At 41.5% G+C, this 27,937-nt stretch overlaps 1 protein-coding gene across 1 annotated transcript in view; it reads right to left on the bottom strand.

Moving 5' to 3' along the window:
- PBDC1 (polysaccharide biosynthesis domain containing 1) overlaps positions 1-27,937 on the bottom strand; it is a 418,787-nt gene that overhangs the window by 143,415 nt on the left and 247,435 nt on the right. Inside the window, exon 5 of the mRNA XM_081080887.1 lies at positions 27,534-27,604. Coding sequence (XP_080937013.1) covers positions 27,534-27,604 — 71 coding nt within the window. The remainder of the gene's footprint in view (positions 1-27,533; positions 27,605-27,937) is intronic.

The following is a 27,937-nucleotide window of genomic DNA, read 5'->3' as shown; positions in this document are numbered from 1 at the left end:
GAAAAAGGGAACGGTTAGAGGCTGAGGTTGAAACCTCTCCAGGTTCGCCGGCTCAGCCGCGGAGACCGTGCCATCTTGAGTGGCTGTTACTGGCATCCAGAGACCAGCTACTAACCTGGCAACAATGGCTCTCAAGCTGCGCGACCTCGTGAACCCAGAGGAACCCTGCTCCTCCCCTCAGAAAGGTTAGACTTCCCCCAAAGCAGATCCAAGCAACAGCGGCCTCATGATCAACACACGCTCTGTCTAAGGAAGAGCTGCGGAGTGTGAAGCCTCCCTCCACCAGCCAGAAGAGCCACAACAGCTGTGAACAGCACCCATCAGAGGACCTGCTACCAACAAAGGAGCAGCTGCTAACACAACCGCCCAAGGAGCAACCACAGCCCGAGGAGCCACTGCCACCTAGGGAGCAGCCACTGAATGACTCAATATCTATATATGTCAGTGAGATCAAACATGGGTAGAAAAAGAAATCCCCAAAGGAAAGAAAAGGTGGACATGCCAGAAAAGCAGTTAAGTGATACAGAGGCATGCAACATGACAGAAAAAGAATTCAGAATAAGGGTCCTAGAGTGCATAAACCTGATGGAGGAAAAAATCAACAACTTATGCAAGAAGCAAGAAGAAACAGATGAAAAAATCAAAAACTTAAGTACGACCCAAGAGGAAATGAAGAGCGATATAGCTGCAATAAAGAACACCATTGAAAGTATCAACAGTAGACTAGGAGAAGCAGAAGGCCGAATTTGTGAATTAGAAGACAAGGAAGCAAAACACACCCAAAATGTACTGCAATTAGAGAAAAAAATTAAAAGACAGGAGGAGAGCCTAAGGGAGCTTTGGGACAACATGAAACGAAACAACATACGAATAATAGGGGTACCAGAACAAAAGAAGGATGAACAAGGATTAGAAAACCTATTAGAAGAAATAATATGAGAAAACTTCCCTAAAGTGGGGAAGAAAAAATGCACACAAACCCAGAGAGTCCCAAGCAAGGTGAACCTGAAAAGACCCACACCAAGACACATCATAATTACCATGGCAAATGTTCAGGACAAAGAAAGAATCTTATAGGCTGCAAGAGAGAGACGGAAAGTTACATACAAGGGATCTCCCATTAGATTATCAAATGATTTCTCTACAGAAACACAACAGACCAGAAAAGAATGGAAGGAAATTTACAAAGTGATGCTGCAAAGCAAAGGACTGAATCCAAGAATACTATATCCAGCAAGGCTATCATTCAAAATTGAAGGGGAAATAAGAAGCTTCACTGACAAAAACAGGCTAAGGGAGTTTATCACCACCAAGCCAGCAATGCAAGAAATGCTAATGGGACTGGTGTAAAAAGAAGAAATAAAAAGCTCAGAAAAAAAACAGCCACACAAAAAAAGAACTGGCTAAAAACAAGTAAATTTCAATAATAACTTTAAATGTAAACAGGCTAAATGCTCCAAAAAAAAGACATCGAGTGGCTGGTTGGATAAAAAATCATGACCCATACATTTGCTGTCTACAAGAGACCCACCTCATTAGAAGGGACTCACACAGACTGAAAGTGAAGGGATGGAAAAATATCTTTCAGGCATATGGAAAGGAAAAGAAAGCTGGGGTAGCAATACTTATATCCGACAAAATAGACCTCAAAGTGAAGGCCATGACAAGAGATACGGAAGGCCACTTCATAATACTAAAGGGATCAATACAACAAGAAGATATGACCTTGATAAACATATATACACCCAATGCAGGAGCACACAAATTCATTAAAAAAACTCCTGGAAGATATCAAAAGAGAGAACGACAACAATACAATCATAGTAGGGGACTTTAATACACCACTGACATCACTGGATAAATCCTCTAGACAAACAATCAGCAAAGAAACAGCAATCCTAAATGACTCACTCAATCAGATGGACTTAATTGACATCTTAGGAACACCTCACCGCAAAGCCATGGAATATATATTCTACTCAAGTCCTCAAAGGACAGATTCAAAAATAGACCACATATTGGGTCACAAACAAAGTCTCCCCAAATTCAAGAAGATTGAAATCATACCAAATATCCTCTCAGACCACGATGGCATAATATTAGAAATAAACTACAATAAAAAGAACCCAAAATACTCAAACACTTGGAAGCTGAAGAGCATGTTATTAAATATTGATTGGGTTACGAATGAGATCAAAGAAGAAATTAAAAACATCCTGGAAACTAATGACAATGAAAACACAACAATCCAAAACCTGTGGGACACAATGAAAGCAATCCTGAGAGGGAAGTTTATAGCTCTATAGGCCTATCTCAAAAAACAAGAAAAAATGGCTGAAATCACCTAACTCTACAACTCAAAGAATTAGAAAGAGAGAAACGAGTAAACCCCAGAGTGAGCAGAAGGAAGGAGATAATAAAAATTAGAGCAGAAATAAATGACATACAGACCAAAAAAATAATAAAGAAAATCAATGAAACCAAGAGCTGGTTCTTTGAAAGGATAAACAAGATTGAAAAACCTCTAGGGAGGCGCACCAAGAAGAAAAGAGAGAGGACCCAAATAAACAAAATCAGAAATGATAGGGGCAAAATAACAACAGACCCCACAGAAATACAAATGATTGTTAAAAAATACTATGGACAGCTCTACTCTAACAAACTAGACAACCTGGAGGAAATGGATAAATTCCTAGAAAAATACAACATTCCAAAACTCAATCAGGAAGAATCTAAAAATCTCAACAGGCCAATGACTATGGAAGAAATTGAAGCAGTCATCAAAAAGCTTCCAGCAAACAAAAGCCCAGGACCAGATGGCTTCACAGGGGAGTTTTACCAAACATTCAAGGAAGAACTAAAACCTATCCTCCTCAGACTACTACAAAAAATTCAGGAGGAAGGAACACTTCCAAGCTCATTCTATGAAGCCAGCATCACCCTAATACCAAAACCAGGTAAAGACAACACAATGAAAGAGAATTACAGGCCAATATCCCTCATGAACATAGATGCCAAAATCCTCAACAAAATCTTAGCAAATCGGATCCAGCACTACATCAGAAAGATCATACACCATGACCAAGTAGGATTTATCCCAGGGATGCAAGGATGGTACAATATCTGCAAATCAATAAACGTGATACATCACATAAACAAATTGAAGGAAGAAAACTACGTGGTCATATCAATTGATGCAGAAAAAGCATTTGACAAACCCAACACCCATTTTTGATAAAAACTCTCAGCAAGGTGGGAGTAGAAGGATCATACCTCAACATAATACAAGCCATATATGACAGGCCCACAGCCAACATCATACTCAATGGACAAAAACTAACACCATTTCCCCTAAGAACAGGAACAAGACAGGGATGCCCGCCTTCACCACTCCTGTTCAACATAGTACTGGAAGTATTAGCCATTGCAATTAGACAAAAAGAAGAAATAAAAGGCATCCAAATTGGAAAAGAGGAAGTAAAACTGTCCTTATTTGCAGACGACATGATATTATAAATACAAAACCCTAGAGACTCCATCAAAAAACTACTAGACTTAATACATGAATTTGGCAATGTAGCAGGATACAAAATTAACCCCAAGAAATCTGAGGCATTTCTATACACCAATAGTGAACTTTCAGAAAGAGAGATTACAGAAACAATCCCGTTTACCATCGCACCAAAAAAGTTAAGCTACCTAGTAATAAACTTAACTAAAGAGGTAAAAGACCTCTACTCAGAAAACTACAGGACGTTAAAAAAAGAGATAGAGGAAGACATAAACAGATGGAAGAACATGCCGTGTTCATTGATTGGTAGGATCAACATCATTAAAATGTCCATACTACCCAAAGCAATATATAAATTCATCGCACTTCCCATTAAATCACCAACAGCATACTTCACAGATCTAGAACAAACTCTCCAAAAATTCATCTGGAATAAAAAAGACGCCAAATAGCTGCAGTAATCCTGAGAAAGAACAAAGTAGGTGGGATCTCAATACCAGATATCAAGCTGTATTACAAAGCCACTGTTCTCAAAACAGCCTGGTACTGGCACAAGAACAGACATATAGATAAATGGAATAGAATACAGAGCCCAGAAATCAGCCCAAACCAATATGCTCAATTAATATTTGACAAAGGAGGCAAGAACATTCAATGGAGCCAGGATCTTCTATTCAATAAATGGTGTTGGGAAAATTGGATAGATATATGCAAGAAAATGAAACTAGACCACCAACTTACACCATACACAAAAATAAAATCAAAATGGATAAAGGACTTAAATGTATAACAGGAAACCATGAAAATTCTAGAAGAATCCAAAGGCAACAAAATCTCAGACATATGCCGAAGCAATTTCTTCACTGATACAGCTCCTAGGGCACTTGAAACTAAAGGGAAAATGAACAAATGGGACTACGTCAAAATAAAAACCTTCTACACAGCAAAAGAAACCATCAACAAATCAAGGAGAATACCCACTCTGTATGAGAACATATTTACCAATGACATATCTGATAAGGGCCTAATCTCCAAAATTTATAGGGAACTCATACAACTTAACAAAAGGAAGATAAACAATCCAATCAAAAAATGGGCAAAGGACCTAAATAGACACCTTTCAAAAGAGGACATTCAGAAAGCCAAGAGACATATGAAAACATGCTCAAAGTCACTAATCATCCGAGAGATGCAAATCAAAACAACAATGAGGTACCATCTCACACCTGTCAGACTGGCTATCATCAACAAATCAACAAATGACAAGTGATGGAGAGGATGTGGAGAAAAAGGAACACTTGTGCACTACTGGTGGGAAAGAAGACTGGTGCAGCCACTATGGAAGACAGTATGGAGTTTACTCAAAAAACTAAACATGGAACTCCCATTTTACCCTGTGATTCCACTTCTAGGAATATATCCCAGGAAACCAGAAACACAAATCAGAATGGATATATGTACCCATATGTTCATAGCAGCACAATTCACCACAGCTAAGATCTGGAAACAGCCTAAGTGCCCATCAGTAGATGAATGGATTAGAAAGCTGTGGTAAATCTACACGATGAAATATTATGCTGCTGTAAAAAAGAAGGAACTCTTACTATTTGCAACAGCATGGATGAAACTGGAGAGCATTATGCTAAGTGAAATAAGCCAGTCATTGAAGGAAAAATACCACATAATCTCACTCATTCATAGATAATAGAGATCATTGTAAACTTTTGAACAGTATTAGATACAGAAGCAGAGCTTCCTCGAACAGATTGTCAAAATGCAGCGGGAAGGCCGGGGAAAGTTGGGGTCAGGAGGTAGAAGTATAAGAGATCAACAGAAGGACTTGTATGCATGCATATATGCATAACCAATGGACATGGGACGCTGGGAGGTGAGGGAGGCCATGGGTTAATCACGGGCGGGGAAAAAAAAGACACATATGTAATACCCTTTGTAATACTTTAAGCAATAAAAAATAAATAAATAAATACATTTAATTAAAAGGAGAAATTTTAATATTTTGAAATATCTTCCACTAAACTTTACAGGATAATCTAATGATTTTCTGTTAAAATACCAAATCTGAAAACAAGTACAGTCACCATAAATGTTTAATGACATTGACTTGAAATACATGACCTTGCGGCACTATAAGTCAACATCCAAGAAGTAACCCTGTAGGTTATTTGGTATAAAAAAAAAAAAGGTTTTTGTTTTTTAAGTTTAAGTTCTCCAAGTGTAATCCAGCAGGAAGAGGACTGCCCAGAGACCACCTGGGGCACGGTAAAGTGAAGTATGGTAACAATTCAGGTAAAAACTATAAGTTTCATACTCTTCTTAGAAGGCACATTTTTCCTTTAGCTGGGAAGGACAGCACAGCTGTCCCAAGGGCAGGGGGCTCAAGTTAGCGTGTCAATTCAGTGTTCTGGAGACCCAAAACTATAATTTAGATAACATGCCTAAGTTTAACCAGGTTACCCAAGGACTCTAGATAATGTGTTTACCCAAAACTGTAATTTGGATAGCATGCTGTCTCTGCTTCTGTAAATTGATTTTTTTTGCAAAATAGGTTCCTTATTCCAAATCTTGAGACAGCCAGTTTAAAATTAAGTTGTCATGACCTAGTGCAAAGAATATTCCTACATGGTATTATTCGACAAGTTTTATTAATAATTTTTGATGCTTTACAACAGTATATTGTGCAATTATCCCAAACAAACTTACAAGTTATTCAGTTAATATTTAAGGACATGAAGGGATTTATTCCCTCCTGGGAAGGCACTTAAGCATTCTGTATTGACCTCTCTTGATTTTTTTTTTTTTTGCCAAGAGGAATTCAATTGTCTACAGCTGTTATCTAGGCTCTCCATTCAAGCTGGGATCATGAAAAGCTGGTACCATGGATCTGTCTCTGGCCCAATGGCGTAAGCTGGGCCCTCTCTGGAGAAAACACCTGGGTTCCCTGTGATCAATGGCAGGGCCCCGCCAGCAGGCAAGGGGATCCAAAGGCAGTTGCTGGGCATGGAGGCCAGAGGGACATAGGTTAACAAGGAGACAGAACTGAACCTCATATCACCCTACTTGGCCCAGAGATGGTTGGTAGTCAATGACGGGCAAGACCCCACAGGGTGGGGCGACCTAAGACAGGCACATCCAGGGGCCAGTAGGAGAGAACTTGGGGTTCAACAGAGGTGGGGCACAGATCCTCACCCCCCCAATTGTGCAGGGGCTTGAACACTCGCCCCTTCTGAGGAAGGTCTCCTGTCCCCATGGCTGCTTCTTGCTTCCCATGCCCAGCCCAGATCAGGAACCAAATAACAAAAGAGATTTGGTCCAGCTGAAATCAGAATCCAGATAAACGGAGGATTATTTAACAGACCCTATGTCTAAATCTAGCCTAAAATCAGGAATTCTCAGGCCTCCTCAAGGACCTAAAGTAATCCTTTCAACTAATATTTACAGCATAAATTTTGATTATTGTCAAAATATTAAATTTGACAGTAAAATAGTTGTCAAGTTATCAAATTAATTAAACTTGGCTGTGTTGAAATAAGTTATTCAAAAAGTATTAACCAAAATTTTCATTTCATCGTAAAATTGCTTAACATGCCATGAACCTAAAGCAGTCATTTTTGTGCAAAAAATAACGTTTAAAGTAATCTAGACTGCATTATAAATTTTCCAAAAAGTCTCCTAATTAAATAAAAAAAAAGGGGGAATAGTGGAAGAATACCATGTAAGGAGAAATATCCTGTAACTAATTACAACTAAAAAAAAATTTTTTTTTCTTCATTTTTAATGCTAACAGCAAGACACCCATGAAAAACATATGTGGTGTCAAAATAAGCCAAAGGAAAATCATTTGGGCAAATATAAAAAGGATTCCCCAAGTAAAATTTCCTTTATTAACCTTTGGTCGAGAATATGTTTGTATACTTTCAGAGAAGAACTCCAAGACCATGTGGATTCCTGCAACAAGAGATCCCAGAGAGAAACTGACCAGATTGCTCCAGCCACAGGAGAGACAGTTCAGAGATGGAGATGGTTAAGACGCCTTGCCATGCTAGCAGTCAGCAGCTGTGTGTCCCTGCAGGGTGCGCAGTACCAAACAAGAGAGGAGCGGACCTGCATTTGTCCACCATCCAGAACCAGCATTTCATTGCTGGCATGTACACATGAACTGTCAGGCATTGAAACTTGGGCTCAAAACTGTTGGGCATTGATTTTGGGATTTCAATATTTTTTGTTCTTACATGCTTACTTCTGGTCTGCAGATACAATATTCTTAAGGAAAAAATAAAGGGGAAATGTGGGAAACTGTTTTTTGCTTTCACTATCTCATAAGCATAGACAGAGAACCCTCAAAGGTTGGGTGCCTTTGAAGCCCTGGCAAAGGTCGGAACTAGGCGCCACCTCTGTTTGTCCAGATAGTGGTAGCTGAAACTATTCTCCCATTTATTATTATGTAAATGCTTGCTGATGGGTTAGTCTGCTTGTTACTAGGTGGTCATCTGCCTAAGGGCTATGCTATGAGTGCATCCCAGAATCAATAAAAGCTTGGTGAGGCCTGAGCAAGGGAGGAAGTCCTTTCCCCTGAGTTGTACTTGCTTGCCTGGGCCCCCAATATTCCCTTGTTTTCATTTTAATTTGTGTGGGGCTCTGCTTCCAGTTCCTGAAACTTGACACACGTGGGATGTGGGAAGGAAACACACAACATTTTATGGATGTTTCATTTTAGATTAGTTCCAGAATAACAGAAAAATTTTGAAGACAATGCCCATGTACACCATACCCAATTTCCCTTATTACTAATATCTCACTTTGGTATGGGGCAAATGTAACATGAAGTGAATCATCAGTGAAACAGTTAGAGTGAAACCTCACTTTTCTAGTATCCCCAATATCCAACAATGCTGTTTTAGACCAAGTTGTTAAATAAAAACTCTACCAGTTGTGGAATAAAACTTCAGAATTGAGCTGACTATCCTTTCAATAGTTTAACAATATTCAATAGTCTACCATGTAAAAAGGAAATAAAATTCATTATTATACACTGCCAGCACTAACAGAACACCCTCCTCCTCATGACTGCAACCAACACCATTCATCCCACACCCCCAATACAAACCTAAATTAGACATCAGCTTCTTTCTTCCTTGCCAGTATGAGAAAGTGTTGAGGAAAAAAATCCCCATTCAGTCTTATTCTTGTGCTTATGCGAAGTGTCTGGCTCAGTATGGAATGGCTTGTCTGGTGCCCCAATTAAAGAATTCTACATTACTCCCTTGTCATATGCCTGCCCCCTCCTTAGATCCCTCCCCCTCATGTGAAAACACTCAAAAATACAAACACATTTCCTTGCTGATATTTATTCATGGAGACCATTAATGTTTACATCTTGTCATAATGGCCGTTTTTGAAGCATTTTTTATAGAGGGATACACATTACTAAGTGTGTACCTCTGGGAGACCCTGGGTATCACCTGTGCTAGATGAACACTCCAACACTTCTTCTTCTGCATTTGTTGGCTTGCTTACTGGAGGTTTTACACTTCGTGTAGTAAAATATAATTATCTGATTCTTTCTTTCTCCCTCTTGTCTCAATTCAGATAAAAGTCCAAATTTACCATCTGCACTATCTTTATTATGTATTTTGGAAACAAGTTAAACACAGAAAGACATTGGTTTTGGAGAAGAAATTGGAAAATGATTAGGAAATGGGCTTGTAATTGAATGACAATGGATTGAATGAGGAAGTGTCTCTGGCCAAAAACGACCAGGCCAGAATCTTGGGTGAGGAAATACTGGGGAAGGGGCAGCATTTGAATAAGGTATTCTAACCTTTGCCACGTCTTCGCCATCCAGTTGAGAAACTTTCTTCTAATTCACATTAGGACTTGCAGATTCTTCATCCATACTTGTGTTTGTAGTCTTATTCCTTATCGCCACTATTCTTCAATATCTTCTTAGTAAGTTTGGCTATCTTGAGGCAACAGACATTACTAAAATGGTTCTGCGCTCTATATATACTCTCTAGGTCAATGAGAAGCCACTCACTGCAGCTCTGGTTGCCAAAAATCAGTGGTTGCCATGGAGTGGCTTGACATCACAAAGCCTCAGCTTGACCATCCAGTTTGGGCGGGGGTGGAAGAGGATACAGAATTCTCACATGCTGTGGTTATAGAAAATAGACCTTCCTCTTACCTCCTAAAATTTTTCCCAAAGTGATCTCTCGATCTCTCTCTCTCTCTCTCTCTCTCTCTCTCTCTCTCTCTCTCTCTCCCTCTAGTTCCATTATAGTCCAGCATATGGCAGGGAGGTAGTGTTTCCTCTAAGACAATTCCCATTCTCCCCCGTCATTTCAGTGATCCATTCCACTATGTTTGAATATTACCATTTCCTAGTATTTTGAGTGTTGTTTTAATGGATGTTTTACATTAGAGTAGTTCCAGATTTCCAGAAAAATTGTGAAGATAATGCCCATGTGCACCATACACAATTTCCCTCATTACTAATTTGTGACTTTGGTATGGGGCAAATGTAACATGAAATAAATCATCAGTGAAACAGAGTGAAACCTCACTTCTCTAGTATCTCCAGTATCCAGCAAAGCTGTTCTAGGCAAAGTTGTTAAAGGAAAAACTGTACCAGTTGTGGAATAAAACTTCAGACCTTGAGCTGACCATTCTTTCAATAGTTTAACAATATTCAATAGTCTACCATGTAAAAAGGAATTGAAATTGATTATTATACACTGCGAACACTAACACAATACCCTGTTCCTCATTACTGTGACCACCACCATCCATTCCACATCCCCAATCAAAACCTAAAGTAAACATCAGCTTCTTTTCTTCCTTGCCAGTATGAGAAAATGTTGAGGATAAAAATCCCCATTTAGTCTGCTTCTTGTCCTTATTCTAAGTGTCTGGCTCACTATGGAATGGCTTTTCTGGTTCCCCAATTAAAGAATTCTACATTTCTCCCTTCTCACATGACTGCCCCCTCCTTAGATCCCTCCCGATCATCTGAAAACTCACAAAAATACAAACACATTTCCTTTATACCCTTGCTGGTATTTACTCAAGGAGACCATTAATGTTTTCATCTTCTCATAATGCCCATTTCTGAAGCATTTTTGATAGAGGGATACACATTGTTAAGTGTGTTCCTCTGGGAGACCCTGGGTATCACCTGTGGTAGATAAACACTCCAGCACTTCTACTTCTGCATTTGTTGGATTTCTTACTGGAGGATTTCCCCTTCCTGTCGTAAAAAACAATTATCTGATTCTTTCTGACTTCTCCCTCTTGTCTTCATTCAGCTTAAAGTACAAATTGACCATCGCCACTATCTTGGTTATGTGACAGGACTGAACAGGACAGATAGCTGTGTCCTTATCCCCTCTTCCAAGAAAAAGCCAAAGCATGTATCAGTTACTCAGCCTGTCCTTATCTTAGCCAATGCGAGTGCTGGGGAAACTAGCCCAAGGCCAAGAATATGGTAGCCACCCCCCTGTCTTTGTGAAACCAGACCCTAGCTGTACCCTGCCGTTGCGTCACTAGCCCCCGGCCTGCACTCAAACAACTGGAATTGGCCAAATCGGTGGTCAGAGTGTGCCCCCACCCCCAACCCCAAGCCCTATAAATTCATTCGTTTCTTGGGACTCAGGGCTCTTTCTTGCATCCAGTAATGGAGGCAGTGGGGGGACCAAGTCCCCTGCTTGAATAAAAGACTCTATGCTTTTGCATTGGACTTGGCTCCCTAGTGGTCTGTCTTGGGGGATCTTGAAATCTGGGCCTAACATTTCGGGGGCTCGTCCGGAACCCCTGAGACTCACGAGGGACCCAGATTCGGAGTGTCTGACTGACCGTGGTAAGTGTCTGTTTGTTGTCTGTTGTGTTCTGTCCTGTGTGAGCTCACTTATGAAATCTGTAATGTCCGTAATGGCCTAAGTGCATGCACTGGGGGGCCATGGGTGGGAGGAGTTGGGGGACGCTATGATCCTCCATCTGGAGGGGCCAAGAAACCCCTCAATCTGAGACAAGTGGTGTATGGCCATCGTCTAATCTAATCTGATGTTTTGCTTTCACAGAGTTGGAAGGTTGTTTTGGTTCTGCTTCCATAGAGTTGGAAGACTGTATTGGTCTGTGTTTGTATTTTTTTTCTGTTTTCTGTGGACTTACTGGACGGACGTTATAGGACAGACTCAAACTACTCCCTTAAGCATTATGGTCGTTTTAAAGTCAAGGGCTGGGCCAAACCTGCTTGCCAGCCTCAGGTGTGGTTTTCCAGAACTGCTGGGAACTTGGGACCCTGAAGATAACTGAAATCAAATGATAAAAAGCTTACGTCTTGCATTTTTGATGTTGATTCTTAAAAATGTTACTGATTGAGAAATGCTGAATATTTCCTAAAAGTTTAAGGTTCGGATTGAATTGGGAAAAATTGTGTGTTGTGGTAGCTATATGCCTTTACTGAATGAATGTTTGGTGAAAGTATGTGAGTGTGGAGGGAGGGGTCCTGCCATCTCCTCTCCTTTGTGTGGCTCCACGACTTCGGTCAGGCGGGCAACTGAGTAAGGATCTGTGAAAAAAGGTCAACCCCTCCCTTGTCTGTTTCTCATCACTGATCATCATGAGGTCGGGACAATGTAAACCTGCTGTTTTTAATTACATGTTAAAAATTTTGAAGAGACGGAAGATGGCGGTGGTATAGGCAGACGCGTCCCAGGTCGTGTCCCGGAGCAAATGGAGTGAGCAGCTGAAACTAGTAACATCCACCCCAAATTGGTGAAATTGCTCAGCTGGTGAGACGGTTTGCAGCCGGGAAGAGCAGAACTCCCCTGGAAAGGTAAAAAAAAACAGGGATTTGGGCAGGGAAGTTTGCCAGACCTCTGAGCCCAGAGAGTCAGAGGGAGACTGCGTGGCAGACAGCCGCGTCCCTTGGGACAGGCACAGCCCCTGACGGGGAGAAAGGAGAACTGCGGGATTTCTGGCGCCGCCGGGGGAATTGAGAGATGGGTTCTGTGATCACAGAGGACTGAGCCTAAAGGGGGCAGCCTGAAGAGCTGACCAGACCATGCAGTGCCGGTAAGAGAAGAAGCTTACAGAAACCAAGCCTTCCCATTTCCACGGCCGGCGTTTGTTTGTTTTCACTGAATCCTGTTCATGGAACATTTTGGATACAGACACTCACCTGGGCTGAAGAGAGGGAGAGTGTGCGGAGGAGTGGAATCTGGGGAGAGACTGAGGAGAGAAGGGGGGCCGGGAGAGGTGGCAGTGAATTGAGTGCTGAGACACCCCTAAGCCCAGGACTGGGGTAGCCATTCTCTCTGGAGAGTGAGTCTCCTCCCCCCAGCCCCCAGGCAAGGAGCACAGCCACACCCAGATTCCACCCTGTAGGAGATCAAGGATTAAAATAACCTGATCAGTCCCTGGGAGTTAACAGGGTCTGGCCTATAGAGGGATTTTCAATCCCAGCAACAACACAGCGCCGGTAACTAACTATTACGCAGCCAGCTCTGGGCGGTGAACTTCCACTGGACAGAGAGGCCCTATAGCCTCAGAGGCCAACCCCAGAACACTGCCACCCAGAGGCTGACCCACAAACTGACTCTTTGCTAAACACAAAATAAGGCAGTCTGGGAAACAAATGCGGCTTGCTTTAAAATAAGGACTGTGGTTTACAACACAGAGGAACAGTGTATCGCAGGGAAACTCATCACTCTCCTGAATACCTATCAGGTCTAAGGCGAGCCACACTGAAGAATAGAAGAACCGAAGGAACTTCACTACTGCAATTTTTTTTTCTTTTTTCACCTTTTAACTAAGAAACCAATTTTTTTTTCTTTTCTTTTCTTTTCTTTTCTTTTTTTTCTTATTTTTTCCATCACCTGATTTTACCCTTTTAATTACTACCTTCTTATTTTTAACCAGTATTATTACTGCTACCATTTTACCATTTTTTTTAAGTGCCATTTTATTTTCTCTTTATTTTATTTTGGGATTAGTGTTCTCCATTATATTTTCATCGTTATATTATTGGTTGTTTCTAGTTTGCATTCATCTCCAGGGAGCTGTTGCTGGAATTTGTTGGGATTAATGGCTGTTCTATAGGACTATTCTCCTGATATAAAAAAGTCTCTTCCCCTCTTCCACTTCATTCTCTCTTTTTTTCTCTTTTCTTTTCTTTTCTTTTCTTTTCTTTTCTCGCTTTTATTTTCCCCCCTCCTTTTTCCCAATTTCATTTTTGCACTCCTTTTTTTGGTCCCTACTTTTCTTTTCTTTTTTCTCTTTTCTCTTTTTCTCTTCCTTCTTCCTTATCCCCTAATTCTCTTAATTCAGGTGGTCACCTTTATTTGGGGTTATTAATATCGTGAATATATTTGTGTATAGTGCCTGGTACGTGGTGCCTTGTTGTGTTGTATTTTGTGCCTTTAAAACAACGCAGGATATCCACGCAACAGCAACCTCCTGAGCACCACACCCTCTGCTGAGGAACAGCAGCTGTACGTGAAACATCGCCCCACCAGCCAGAAGAGCCACCACAGCTGTGAACAGCACCCACCAGAGGAGCTGCTGCCAACGGAAGAGCAGCTGCTACCGCAACCGCTCGAAGAGCAACCACAGACCAAGGAGTCACTGCCACCAAGTGAGCAACCACTGAAAGACTCAACGTCTAGATATGTCAGTGAGATCAAACATGGGTACACAAAGAAACCCCCAAAGGAAAGAGAAGGAGGACTCTCCAGAAAAGCAGCTAAGTAATACAGAGGCATGCAACATGACAGAAAAAGAATTCAGAATAAGGGTCCTAGAGTGCATAAACCGGATGGACGAAAAAATCGACAACCTCCGCAAGAAGCAAGAAGAAACAGATGAAAAAATCGATAACATATGGAAGAAGATAGAAGAAACAGATGAAAAAATCATCAACTTAAGTAAGACCCAAGAAGACATGAAGAGTGATATAGCTGTAATGAAAAACTCCATTGAAAGTATCAACAGTAGACTAGGAGAAGCGGAGGACCGAATTAGTAAATTAGAAGACAAGGAAGCAAAACACACCCAAAATGTACTGCAATTAGAGAAAAAAATTAAAAGACAGGAGGAGAGCCTAAGGGAGCTTTGGGACAACATGAAACAAAACAACATACGAATAATAGGGGTACCAGAACAAAAGAAGGATGAACAAGGATTAGAAAACCTATTAGAAGAAATAATATGAGAAAACTTCCCTAAAGTGGGGAAGAAAAAATTCACACAAACCCAGAGAGTCCCAAACAAGGTGAACCCGAAAAGACCCACACCAAGACACATCATAATTACCATGGCAAATGTTCAGGACAAAGAGAGAATCTTACAGGCTGCAAGAGAGAGACGGAAAGTGACATACAAGGGATCTCCCATTAGATTGTCAAATGATTTCTCAACAGAAAAACATCAGGCCAGAAAAGAATGGACAGAAATTTACAAAGTGATGCAAAGCAAAGGACTGAATCCAAGAATACTCTATCCAGCAAGGCTATCATTCAAACTTGAAGGGGAAATAAGAAGCTTCACTGACAAAAAAAGGCTAAGGGAGTTTATCACCACCAAGCCAGCAATGCAAGGAATGCTAAAGGGACTGGTATAAAAATAAGAAATTAAAATCTCAGAAAGAAAACAGCCACACAAAAACAGAAATGGCTACCAACAAGTACCTTTCAATAATAACTTTAAACGTAAACGGACTAAATGCTCCAAACAAAAGACATCGTGTGGCTGATTGGATGAAAAAACATGACCCATACTTCTGCTGTCTACAAGAAACCCACCTCATTAGAAGGGACTCACACGGACGGAAAGTGAAAGGATGGAAAAATATCTTTCAGGCAAATGGAAAGGAAAAGAAAGCTGGGGTAGCAATACTTATATCGGACAAAATAGACCTCAAAGTGAAGGCCATAACAAGAGATAAGGAAGGCCACTTCATAATGCTAAAGGGATCAATACAACAAGAAGATATAACCCTGGGAAAAAACATATGCACCCAATGCAGGAGCACCCAAATTCATAAAAAAACTCCTGGAAGATATCAAAGGAGAGATCGACAACAATACAATCATAGTAGGGGACTTTAATACACCACTGACAATACTGGATAAGCCCTCTAGACAAACAATCAGCAAAGATACAGCAATCCTAAATGACTCACTAGATCAGATGGACTTAATAGACATCTTCAGAACACTTCACCCCAAAGCCAGGGAATATACATTCTACTCAAATGCTCATAACACATATTCAAAAATAGACCATATATTGGGTCACAAGCAAAGTATCCCCAAATTCAAGAGGATTGAAATCATAAAAAGCGTCTTCGCAGACCACGATGGCATAATATTAGAAATAAACTACAATAAAAACAACCCAAAATACTCAAACACCTGGAAGCTGAATAACATGCTATTAAATATTGATTGGGTTACCAATGAAATCAAAGAAGAAATTCGAAACATCCTGGAAACTAATGACAATGAAAACACAACAATCCAAAACCTATGGGACACAATGAAAGCAGTCCTGAGAGGGAAGTTTATAGCTCTACAGGCCCATCTCAAAAAATAAGAAAAAATGGTAGTAAATCAGCTAACTCTACAACTCAAAGAATTAGAAAGAGAGCGACAAGTAAACCCCAGAGTGAGCAGAAGGAAGGAGATAATAAAGATTAGAGCAGAAATAAATGACATAGAGACCAAAAAAACAATACAGAAAATCAATGAAACCAAGAGCTGGTTCTTTGAAAGGATAAACAAGATTGACAAACTGGGAGAACCAAGATGGCGGCATAGGTTAACACAGGAGTTTGCTGCTTTGAAGAACTACTTCAAAAATGAAACCAAAAAACGGAAGGGACATCATCCAGAACCACAGGAACGCTGGCTGAGTGGAAGTCCTACAACTAGGAGGAAAGAGAAACGCATACGGACACTCTGAGGAGGCACAGTGCTGAAGTCAAATTCTGAGGTGCAGAGTGCGCGGAGCGGGCTGGAGGAGGAGGGCGCAGTTGGCGTTTTCAATCGGGAAGGACTCGCAGACTCAGAGCACCAGATACAGGCGAGTCTTTAGGGACCCAGACTCAAACGGGAGAAGCGGGACTGTCTGGCTTCAGTCAGAGCGAGTGCAGCTTTCTCTCCGAGGTTTGCAGCCATTGCTGGGACTCAGAGAGGCAGAGCCCCTGGGGACAGGACTGAGAGCCGCCATAACTCCTCTCTCTGGCCGACCCTATTGATCCTGTGCGACCCGCCCCGCTCAAACCCTGCACAGAGGCATTTGCCAGATAGCCTCAGGCAAAGGCTAGATTAGCACCTCCCTAGAGGACAGAAGTTCTCTCACTGCAGACACAGCTGATTCTCATAGCCACTTGGCCTGGAGGTCAAACCCTCCCTGGAATTAGCTACAACAATCAAGATATAACTATAAGACTGCGAACAAAGACCACTAGGGGGTGCACCAAGGGAGCATAACAAAATGCGGAGACAAAGAAACAGGACAAAATTGTCAATGGAAGATATAGAGTTCAGAACCACACTTTTAAGGTCTCTCGAGACCTGTTTAGAAGCCGCCGATAAATTTAATGAGATCTACAAGAAAACTAATGAGACCCTCGATGTTATATTGGAGAACCAACTAGAAATTAAGCATACACGGACTGAAATAATGAATATTATACAGACTCCCGACAGCAGACCAGTGGAGCGCAAGAATCAAGTCAATGATTTGAAATGAGAGGAAGCAAAAAACACCCAACCGGAAAAACAAAATGAAAAAAGAATCCAAAAATGCGAGGATAGTGTAAGGAGCCTCTGGGACAGCTTCAAGCGTAACAACATCAGAATTATAGGGGTGCCAGAAGATGAAAGAGAACAAGATATTGAAAATCTATTTGATAAAAAAAAAAAGATTGACAAACCTCTAGCCAGACTCACCAAGAAGCAAAGAGAGAGGACCCAAATAAACAAAATCAGAAATGTAGAGGCAAAATAACAACCGACCCCACAGAAATACAAATGATTGTTAAAAAATACTATGGACAGCTCTGCTCCAACAAACTAGAAAAAATGGAGGAAATGGACAAATTCATAGAAAAATACAACATTCCAAAACTCAATCAGGAAGAATCTAAAAATCTCAAAAGACCAATTACTATGGAAGAAATTGAAGCAGTCATCAAAAAGCTTCCAGCAAACAAAAGCACAGGACCAGACGGCTTCACAGGGGAGTTTTACCAAACATTCAAGGAAGAACTAAAACCTATCCTCCTCAGACTACTACAAAAAATTCAGGAGTAAGGAACACTTCCAAGCTCATTCTATGAAGCCAGCATCACCCTAATACCAAAACCAGGTAAAGAGAACACAATGAAAGAGAATTACAGGCCAATATCCCACATGAACATAGATGCCAAAATCCTCAACAAAATCTTAGCAAATCGGATCCAGCAGTACATCAGAAAGATCATACACCATGACCAAGTAGGATTTATCCCAGGGATGCAAGGATGGTACAATATCCGCAAATCAATAAACGTGATACATGACATAAACAAATTGAAAGAAAAAAAACACATGGTCATATCAATTGATGCAGAAAAAGCATTTGACAAAATTCAACACCCATTTTTGATAAAAGCTCTCAGCAAGTTGGGAGTAGAAGGATCATACCTCAACATAATACAAGCCATATATGACAGGCCCACAGCCAACATCATACTCAATGGACAAAAACTAACACCATTTCCCCTAAGAACAGGAACAAGACAGGGATGCCCCCTCTCACCACTCCTGTTCAGCATAGTACTGGAAGTGCTAGCCATTGCAATTCGGCAAGAAGAAGAAATAAAAGGCATCCAAATTGGAAAAGAGGAAGTAAAACTGTCCTTATTTGCAGATGACATGATATTATACATACAAAACCCTAGAGACTCCATCAAAAAGCTAGAAGACTTAATACATGAATTTGGCAATGTAGCAGGATACAAAATTAACCCCAAGAAATCTGAGGCATTTCTATACACCAATAGTGAACTTTCAGAAAGAGAGATTATAAAAACAATCCCGTTTACCATCGCACCAAAAAAATTAAGCTACCTAGTAATAAACTTAACTAAAGAGGTAAAAGACCTCTACTCAGAAAACTACAGGACGTTGAAAAAAGATATAGAGGAAGACATAAACAGATGGAAGAACATACTGTGTTCATGGATTGGTAGAATCAACATCATTAAAATGTCCATACTACCCAAAGCAATCTATAAATTCAACGCACTTCCCATTAAAATACCAACGGCATACTTCACAGATCTAGAACGAACTCTCCAAAAATTCATCTGGAATAAAAAAAGACCCCGAGTAGCTGCAGCAATTCTGAAAAAGACCAAAGTAGGTGGGATCTCAATACCATATATCAAGTTGTATTACAAAGCCACTTTTCTCAAAACTGCCTGGTATTGGCACAAGAATAGGCATATAGATCAATGGAATAGAATAGAGAGCCCAGAAATCGGCCCGAACCAATAAGCTCAATTAATATTTGACAAAGGAGGCAAGAACATACAATGGAGCCAAGATAGTCTCTTCAATAAATGGTGTTGGGAAAATTGGACAGATATATGCAAGAAAATGAAACTAGACCACCAACTTACACCATACACAAAAATAAACTCAAAATGGATAAAGGACTTAAATGTACAACAGGAAACCATAAAAATTCTAGAAGAATCCAAAGGCAACAAAATCTCAGACATATGCCGAAGCAATTTCTTCACTGATACAGCTCCTAGAGCAATGGAAACTAAAGAGAAAATAAACAAATGGGACTACATCAAAATAAAAAGCTTTTGCACAGCAAAGGAAACCATCAACAAAAAATGAGAAAACCCGCTGTGTGGGAAAACATATTTGCCAATTTCATATCTGATAAGGGCCTAATCTCCAAAATTTATAGGGAACTTATACAACTTAACAAAAGGAAGTTAAGCAATCCAATCAAAAAATGGGCAAGGGACCTAGAGAAACACCTCTCAAAAGAGGACATTCAGAAAGCCAAGAGACATATGAAAACATGCTCAAAGTCACTAATCATCCGAGAGATGCAAAACAAAACAACAATGAGGTACCATCTCACACCTGTCAGACTGGCTATCATCAACAAATCAACAAACGACCAGTGCTGGAGAGGATGTGGAGAAAAAGGAACACTTGTGCACTGCTGGTGCGAATGCAGACTGGTGCAGCCACTATGGAAGACAGTATGGCGTTTCCTTAAAAAACTGAAAATGGAACTCCCATTTGACCCTGTGATCCCACTTCTAGGAATATATCCCAAGAAGCCAGAAACACCAATCAGAAAGGATATATGCACCCCTATGTTCATAGCAGCACAATTCACCATAGCTAAGATCTGGAAACAGCCTAAGTGCCCATCAGTAGATGAATGGATTAGAAAACTGTGGTACATCTACACGATGGAATACTATCCTGCTCTTAAAAGGAAGGAACTCTTACCAATTGCAACAGCATGGATGGAACTGGAGAGCATTATGCTAAGTGAAATAAGCCAGTCAATGAAGGAAAAATACCACATGATCTCACTCATTAATGGATAATAGAGACCATTATAAACTTTTGAACAATAATAGATACAGAGGCAGAGCTGCTTCAAACAGATTGTCAAACTGCAGCGGGAAGGCCGGGGAGGGATGGGGGGTAGGAGGTAGGGGGGTAAGAGATCAACTAAAGGACTTGTATGCATGCATATAAGCATAACCAGTGGACATAAGACATGGGGGCATAGGGGAGGCTATGGGACTGTCTAGGGCGGAGGGATAAAATGGACACATATGTAATACCCTTTGTAATACTTTAAGCAATAAATAAAAAAAAAATTTAAAGGGGTACAATAGAGATTGTGGAATTGGAATGAATGCCGAAACATTGACAAAGCATGAGTGAAGAGCTGTTTGTTTGTGTGGGGCTAGCCAATTTCCTACCGAGAGGGGGGACTGGAAGCAGTCTTAAATCCTCCTGTAGATTCTAACCAAAAGGTTGGTCGAGAATTCTGTTCTGGGACATGGGTGCCAAGAGTGCCCCCATGCTCGTCTGGGGAGTTGGGCATTGTTTTGTTTATCTGCTCAGCTCCAGTCTGGGTTATTCTACTGAGAGAGTGTGAATATGAGTGTTTGTCTATTTTGGCTGCTCATTACTAGTCTGTGTGAAGTGAAGTTACTTTGATTTATTTTGCATTTCTGTTCATTCATCTGGCTGAACGATTGGACCTGGCTGCAAGAATCTCTAGCAGTTCTCAGAGTCTTTTGCTCCCCATTACAGAAGGAATCAGCCCACTGAGTTAATATAAATTTCTGTCTATAAATTGTTCTTACCTTGGTTGTAAATCACTGTAATTCCAAGATTGCTTAGTTCTGAGATTGCTTATAAAAGAGCAAGAGAGAAGTCTTTTCAAGTTAACTGTTTGCTTAGCAAATTAACAAAGTAGCAAATTTCAAAGAACTTGTTATTCATGGTTTTCTTATCTCTTTGGTGGACAGCTCCTCAGGACAGCAAGAATTACTGCCTCTGACTGTAGTTTGTTCAACTTGCTGTTTTCAATTGTTTATTAGACCCCTCATAGAGAACATAACCAGGTCTTTCCCTTCCTCCCTCATCCGGATTCTGAAAGCATCTGTAACTGGATTTCAGATGGTCTCAAGGTTTTCTGTCTGCAAGAAACCTCCCTATGCACCAATATATTTCAAGGCAGACTCTGTGAGAAAAAGCAATGGGCCAGGGATGAGACAAGGGGGAAGGGGTTTTGGCAGTTATGCTGCTGGCTGCAAACCTAACAGGTCTTATCAATGAACTTCAAGGTTACAAAAAAATAACTGTAAGCACAATCTTTCTCTGCCCTGGTTTATTCTTTTAACCTCTCCAATGCTGAATCAGACCGATACCTGTTCTTAGTTTTATCACAAAAGCTCTAGATATATCTTAAGAGTAAAAGTACATTTAAAATATGTTCATAAATATTAATCTAAAATTGCTGAATGTTCACTTTTGGTAATCATTATAGGATCAAGGTTTCTAAGAATAAAAAACAAACAAACAACTAAACTCCCGCTAGAAAATCAGAGGAGGCACAAAGCTAGAATCTGCAGCCCCACTGGTAATTTAGAACTGTTTGCCAGGCAGACTCAGCCCCTGAGAGCCAGGTAAAAGGAGGGGGGGGGGCTGAATGCCTGAGCTTCCCGCAAGGCGCAGAAACCCCTGGTGGAGAAGAAGCCTCGTGCACGTGGATCAATGATAGCCTACAGGAGCTTCAGCAGCTGCTGTTGGGCACTGAGGTGCAGGATAAGCTGGAGAACGCCAAGGTGCTGGAGCTACCAATGCGGTGCATGCTGCGGGGCAGAGCTTCTGGGCACGAGTAGCTGCACGCAGAAGCCAGCGAGCGCTTCACTGCCAGCTACATCCCGTCAATCCCCTGCTTGAGTCCATACCACTGCAGAAGGGCAGCGGCTTTGGGGATTTGCTGAGGTACGCTATAGCTGGGCCCCTGGGAGACCCTAGGCAGAGCAACTGGCTCACAGGAGGGGCTGATGTCCCCTTCTAGTGCACTCCCTTGAAAGAGGCCTGGTTGCTGCTCTGCCACGAAGGAAACTGGTAAAAAGGCAAAAAGCAGGGCCCTAAGGGTTAACAAAAAGCCACTCTCCCTGGACCTGGAAGCCATCAGGACTTTGAAATTCTCCAAGAGAGGAGGAGTCTGACTCAGAGACTGGCTGAAACCTCATTGGGTTAGAAAACCCGAGGCTGCATTTTGAACTTAGAGACTGCAGTTTAGTGGGCAGAGGTCCAAGCCCAGTTATATAGGAGTTAAACTACCTGTGTACAACAAAACAACTTTCTCCTGTGCCAGAATACATTTTAAGAAAATTGAATGCATGATAGACCAGTAAGCTGGGACTAGTAAAATAGGGAAACTGAGCAGAAATCCTGTCTTCCCTAAACCAATGACACTTGGGAGTAAATGCTTTGCATTTGCCTCCCTAAACAAAGGTTAAATCGTTGATGTCAATCTGATTAGTATCATTTGTTGTCCACACCCAGGGACAAATGAAGTTAGAAAATAAGCCTTATTTTGATTAGTTCTTTTATTCAGGAGGAGCCAACCTGGGCCCTCCCTGCAACATGAATGATAAAATGTATGTTAAGGAATTTTAGAATTGCTCAAACCTTGCTGCCTTCGGTCCAGTTCTTCATGTGTAAGAAGGGACCGAGTAAAGTTTAGTAGCAGGCCAGAAGAAGCTGGCAAGGCCATCCAAACCACCCAGACGCGCGTGGCCATAGCCTCCTGAGGCAGACCTCCTCGGACTGGCAACAGCTGACTCTGAATAGGAGAGACTGGGCTTTTTCCAACTGGGCCCCCATGAGCCGATGGTCAAAATGAAGATTGGGGGCCAGACTGTGAACTTAATGATTGATACAGCAGCAGAGCACTCGGTAGTTACTCAAAAAGTAGCTCCCCTCTCAGGACAGGAAGTCACCATTATTGGAGCTACCGGTAAGGTACCACAGCTGCAGACTGTTCTGCTACCCCCACCGATGTCAGTTAGGCGGCCATCAGGTGGTTCATGAATTCCTCTATTTACCTCTTGACCTGATCCCTCTAATGGACAGAGACCTTTTAGCCAAAATGGAAGCAGAAACCACTTTTGCCCCAGATGGCTCAGCACAACCTTGCTTGGGTGAAGAGACTACGCCAATGATCCTGTCGTTAGCAGTGCCGAGAGAGAAAGAATGGAGACTTTATACCCCCAGCCAAAGGCTGCCACATCTGTTCTTGTCAGGCCCCCATCAAGGGACTTGGGCAGTGTTCCTGTTATCTGCCGAAATTCCCAAGACTGTAAAAGTACTTGTTAACTGAAAGGGTGTAAATGTGGATGTTTATTTCATGTTTATATGTCTACTTATGTATAAATATTTGTAGATAAATAGAACCCCCGGTCAATTTTCTGTTGTGTTCTGGAGGAGCCTATTCAGTCTTGACAGAGCCAATGGGACCAGTAACATCTAAGAAGACACCAGTTCTAAGAGCCACCGGACAAACTGCCTTTTTCCTTCTACATCAAAGAGTACTGTGGACCTCAGAAAGAACATGGTAACTCATTCGTTTCTAGTTATGCCAGAATGCCTGTACCCCTTACTTCGACGTGATCTCTTACAGAAATGACAAGCCACCCATAAGCTTGTTCGAGATACCCTCCAGTGCCACCTCAGACTCTGTACATCCTTTCCAGCCTGGGGACTCGGTGTGGGTAAAGAAGTTCACGACCCCAGGACTCACCCCAACTTGAAAAGGACTATACCTGCAGAAAATTGTATAATAGGCTCAGATGATGCCTGCATCTTCATAGACATGGCTTCAGAAAGACAAGGACAATTTTACCTTTTATACAAAGGTCAAAGAGTGGACTTGAGTCACCTCCCTAAAATGTTTGTATAGCCCTTCCATATCTCATGTTTAGTAGCGGAGGATTTAGCTGCCTGAAGTGGCCATGGTGCCAATATTATGTTTCATTGTTTTAATATGTTGTATTAACCTTCAGTTCTCTTACAGGTTTCAATGTAGCTGTCACTGTGGACCGGTGATGGTCTAAAGTCCTTGGTAGTCTTTGGGAATAACTGGCAAGTGTCCAGTCTCCCACACTGAGGGACATTGTTATAGCTATGTGTTCGCTGTCCTGGATGGGGACTATATGGAATGAATCCCAAAAGTAAAGGGTGTCTGGCTGCCAAGAATGCAGATGCCCAACTGGACAAAGAAGAATACCCATCAGGTTTTGGTCTCAATGGAGGAACAGCTAACAGTTGGCAACCTGTGTACTGTCTTGCAGGCCTGCATGACCATGCCCATGTCAGGGGTGGTACAAACCTCGGCTGTAGAGAGCTGGGAAAGGCCTATTTAGAATGGAAGGTCTGAAGCATAATTATGCATTCTTAAAGGACTGACAAGAAAAATCAGAAGATCTGAGAGCAGATCAGTATGTTTTTCTCCTTATATAATTCCTATGAAATCTGGCAATGCTTAATAAGACATGGCAATACATTTCTTTGCATGAAATCAATAAGACCAGTTTTCATTAGTGACTTTATTTACCAGAAACTTTGACTGGAGTATCATATTTTAAAGAAACCTGTCTGAGCTCTGAAGGCTTGAAGCCAATAAGAGTGCCACGGAGAAAGCCTGATATCCTGCTTGGGAGCCCTGAAGATGGCTGGTGCTGGAGCGTGAGGCCCATGACCTACCATCACTGGTGGTTGTTAAGAGTAGAAGGGGAGATATAAGGATGCCTCTGAATCCCTGTGGAACCCCCACACACTCTGGGCCGCAACGAGTAGTAGGGCTACTGAGATGGGCCTTAAAGCCTAGAGCATGGGCTCAGGTGGAGTTGCTACAGGTGTGTAATTCACCTAACGCAGCAGATACTACAGGCAGGCCTGATGGCAGCTGGATGGCTTGTCTTCCTGGCCCTATGGGGCACATTAAGATTCAATCATGAAAGTCCAACAAAGGTATTCAATTACCATTCTTGTTGTGTTTTTGCAAACATCAGGCCAAATTGAATACAGTAGATGAATTCATCGTGATTTGGCTTTTTGATGGCCATAGAGGAATTTTTAAGAAAAACTCTATTTCGATGGAGGTTTTTAAAACTGAAATGTTTTCTTTCCCTTCCACCAGACCATTTGTTATAGTTTTTCTCTGCCAGGTCGCAAGCCCAGCTCCTTCTGTGCCCAGGACAGCAGGGAGCCTGACTGGAAGGTGAAATCTGACAAGACACACCCACAGCAGATCACCCTCAAGAAGACAGCAGACCTCGGCAGACCCCTTGTAATCCTCCTGCTGCTGTTCACTTATGGCCCTTGCATTATTAACAGACTAGTCCAATTTGTCAAGAAGTGTATAAAAGTGGATCAGTTTATAGTTCAGTCCGTCTCATGATTGAGCCGGATGTTCCAAGACAAGGGGGGAATGAAAGGACAGAACAGGACTGATAGCTGTGTCCTTATCCCCTCTTCCAAGAGAAAGCCGCAGAATGTATCAGTTACTTAGCCTGCCCTTATCTCAGCCAATGGGAAAGCAGTGGAAACTAGCCCAAGGCCAAGGGTATGCTAGCCACCCCCCTGTCTTTCTGTAACCACACCATAGATGTACCCTGCCCTTGCATCACTAGCCCCCACCCTCAATCAACCAACCGGAATGGGCCAAATTAGTAGTCAGAGTGTTTCCCCACCCCCCCCCCCCGACCACAAGCCCTGTAAATACTTTGTTCCCTTGGGACTGGGGGCTCTCTTTTGCATCCAGGAATGGAGGAAGGAGGGCGACCATGTCCCGGTCTTGAATAAAAGAGTCTATGCTTTTGCATCGGATTCCGCTCCCTAGAGGTCTCTCTTGGGGGATTTTGAAATCGGGGCTTAACATATGTAGTCTGGAAACAAGTTAAACACAGAAAGACATTTGCTTTGGGGAAGAAATTGGAGAATGATTTGGAAATGGGCTTGTAATTGAATGACAATGGATTGAATAAGGAAGTGTGTGCAGCCAGAAAGCACAATGCCAGAATCTTGGGTGAGGAATTAAGGGGGAAGGGGGAGCATTTGAATAAGGTATTCTGACCTTATCCACTTCTTCATCATGCAGTTGAGAAACTGACTTCTAATTCACTTTAGGACTTGCAGTTTCTTCATCCATCCTTGTGTTTGGAGTCTTATTCCTTATCTCCACTAGTCTACAATAACTTCTTAGTAAGTTTGGCTATCTTCATGCAAGAAAAACTACTCAAAGGTTCCTGGCCGCTATATATACTCTCTAGGTAAACGAGGAGCCTCTCACTTCAGTTCTGGTTGCCCAAAATCAGTGGTACCTTGGTGTGGCTAGACATTACAAAGCCTCAGCTTGACCATCTATGAGGGGCGGGGGTGGGAGAGGATGCAGATGTCTCAGACGCTCTGGTTATAGAAAAGAGACCTTCCTCTAACCTCCTAAAATTTTTCCCAAACTGACCTCTCTCTCTCATTTCCTCTAGTTCCATTATAGTCCAGCATATGGCAGGGAGGTGGTGTTTCCTCTAAGACAATTCCCATACTCCCCCGTCATTTCAGTGGTCCACTCCACTAAGTATAGATATTACCATTTCCTAGGATTTTGAGCATTGTTTTAATGGATGTTTTATTTTAGAATAGTTCCATATTTACAGAAAAATTGTGAAGATAATATCCATGTACACCATAACCAATTTCCCTTATTACTAATATATTACTTGGGTATGGGGCAAATGTAACCTGAAGTGAATCATCAGTGAAATAGAGTGAAACCTCAATTCTCTAGTATCTCTAATACCCAACAACGCTGTACTAGACCAACTTGTTATAGGAAAAACTGTACCAGCTGCGGCATAAAAGTTCCCATGTTGAGCTGACAATCCTGTCAATAGTTTAACAATATTCAATAGTCTACCATGTAAAAAAGGAAATCAAATTCATTATTATACACTGCCAGCACTAACACAACACCCTGTTCCTCATGACTGCAACCACCACCATCCATCCTACCCCCCTAATCCAAACCTAAAATAAACATCAGCTTCTTTTCTTCCTTGAAAGTATGATAAAGTGTGGAGGAAAAATCCCCTTCAGTCTTCTCCTTGTCTTTATTCTAGGTGTCTGGCTCAGTATGGAATGGCTTGTCTGGTGCCCCAATTAAAGAATTCTACATTCCTCCCTTCTCACATGACTTCCCACTCCCTAGCTCCTTCCCCATTATCTGAAAACTCACAAAAATACAAATACATTTCCTTTATAGCCTTGCTGGTATTTATTCATGGAAACTATTAATATTTTCATCTTCTCATAATGCCCATTTCTGAAGCATTGTTTATAGAGGGATAAACATTATTAAGTGTGTTCCCCTGGGAGAACCTGGGTATCACCTGTGGTAGATGAACACTCCAGGACTTCTTCTTCTGCATTCGTTGGCTTGCTTTCTGGAGATTTCTTCTTCCTGTAGGAAAATACAATTATATCATTCCTTCTGTCTTTCTCCCTCATGTCTTCATTCAGCTTAAAATCCAAATTTACCATCCCCACTATCTTGGTTATGAAGTTTGGAAAAAAGATAGACACAGAAAGAGATTGGTTTTGGGGAATTAAGTGGAAAATGATTTGGAAATGAGCTTTTAATTGGATGACAATGGATTGAATGAGGAAGTGTCTGTGGACAAAAAGCACAAGGCCAGAATCTTGGGTGCAGAATTACTGGGGAAGCGGCAGCATATGAATAAGTTATTCTGACCTTATCCACTTCTTCGTCATCCAGTTGAGAAACTGACTTCTA

The sequence above is a fragment of the Myotis nattereri genome, assembly GCF_964212035.1.
Source record: "Myotis nattereri genome assembly, chromosome: X".
Classification (NCBI taxonomy): Eukaryota; Metazoa; Chordata; class Mammalia; order Chiroptera; family Vespertilionidae; genus Myotis; species Myotis nattereri.
Note: the sequence above shows the minus strand (reverse complement) of the source record. Positions and strands in the feature narration are given on the sequence as shown.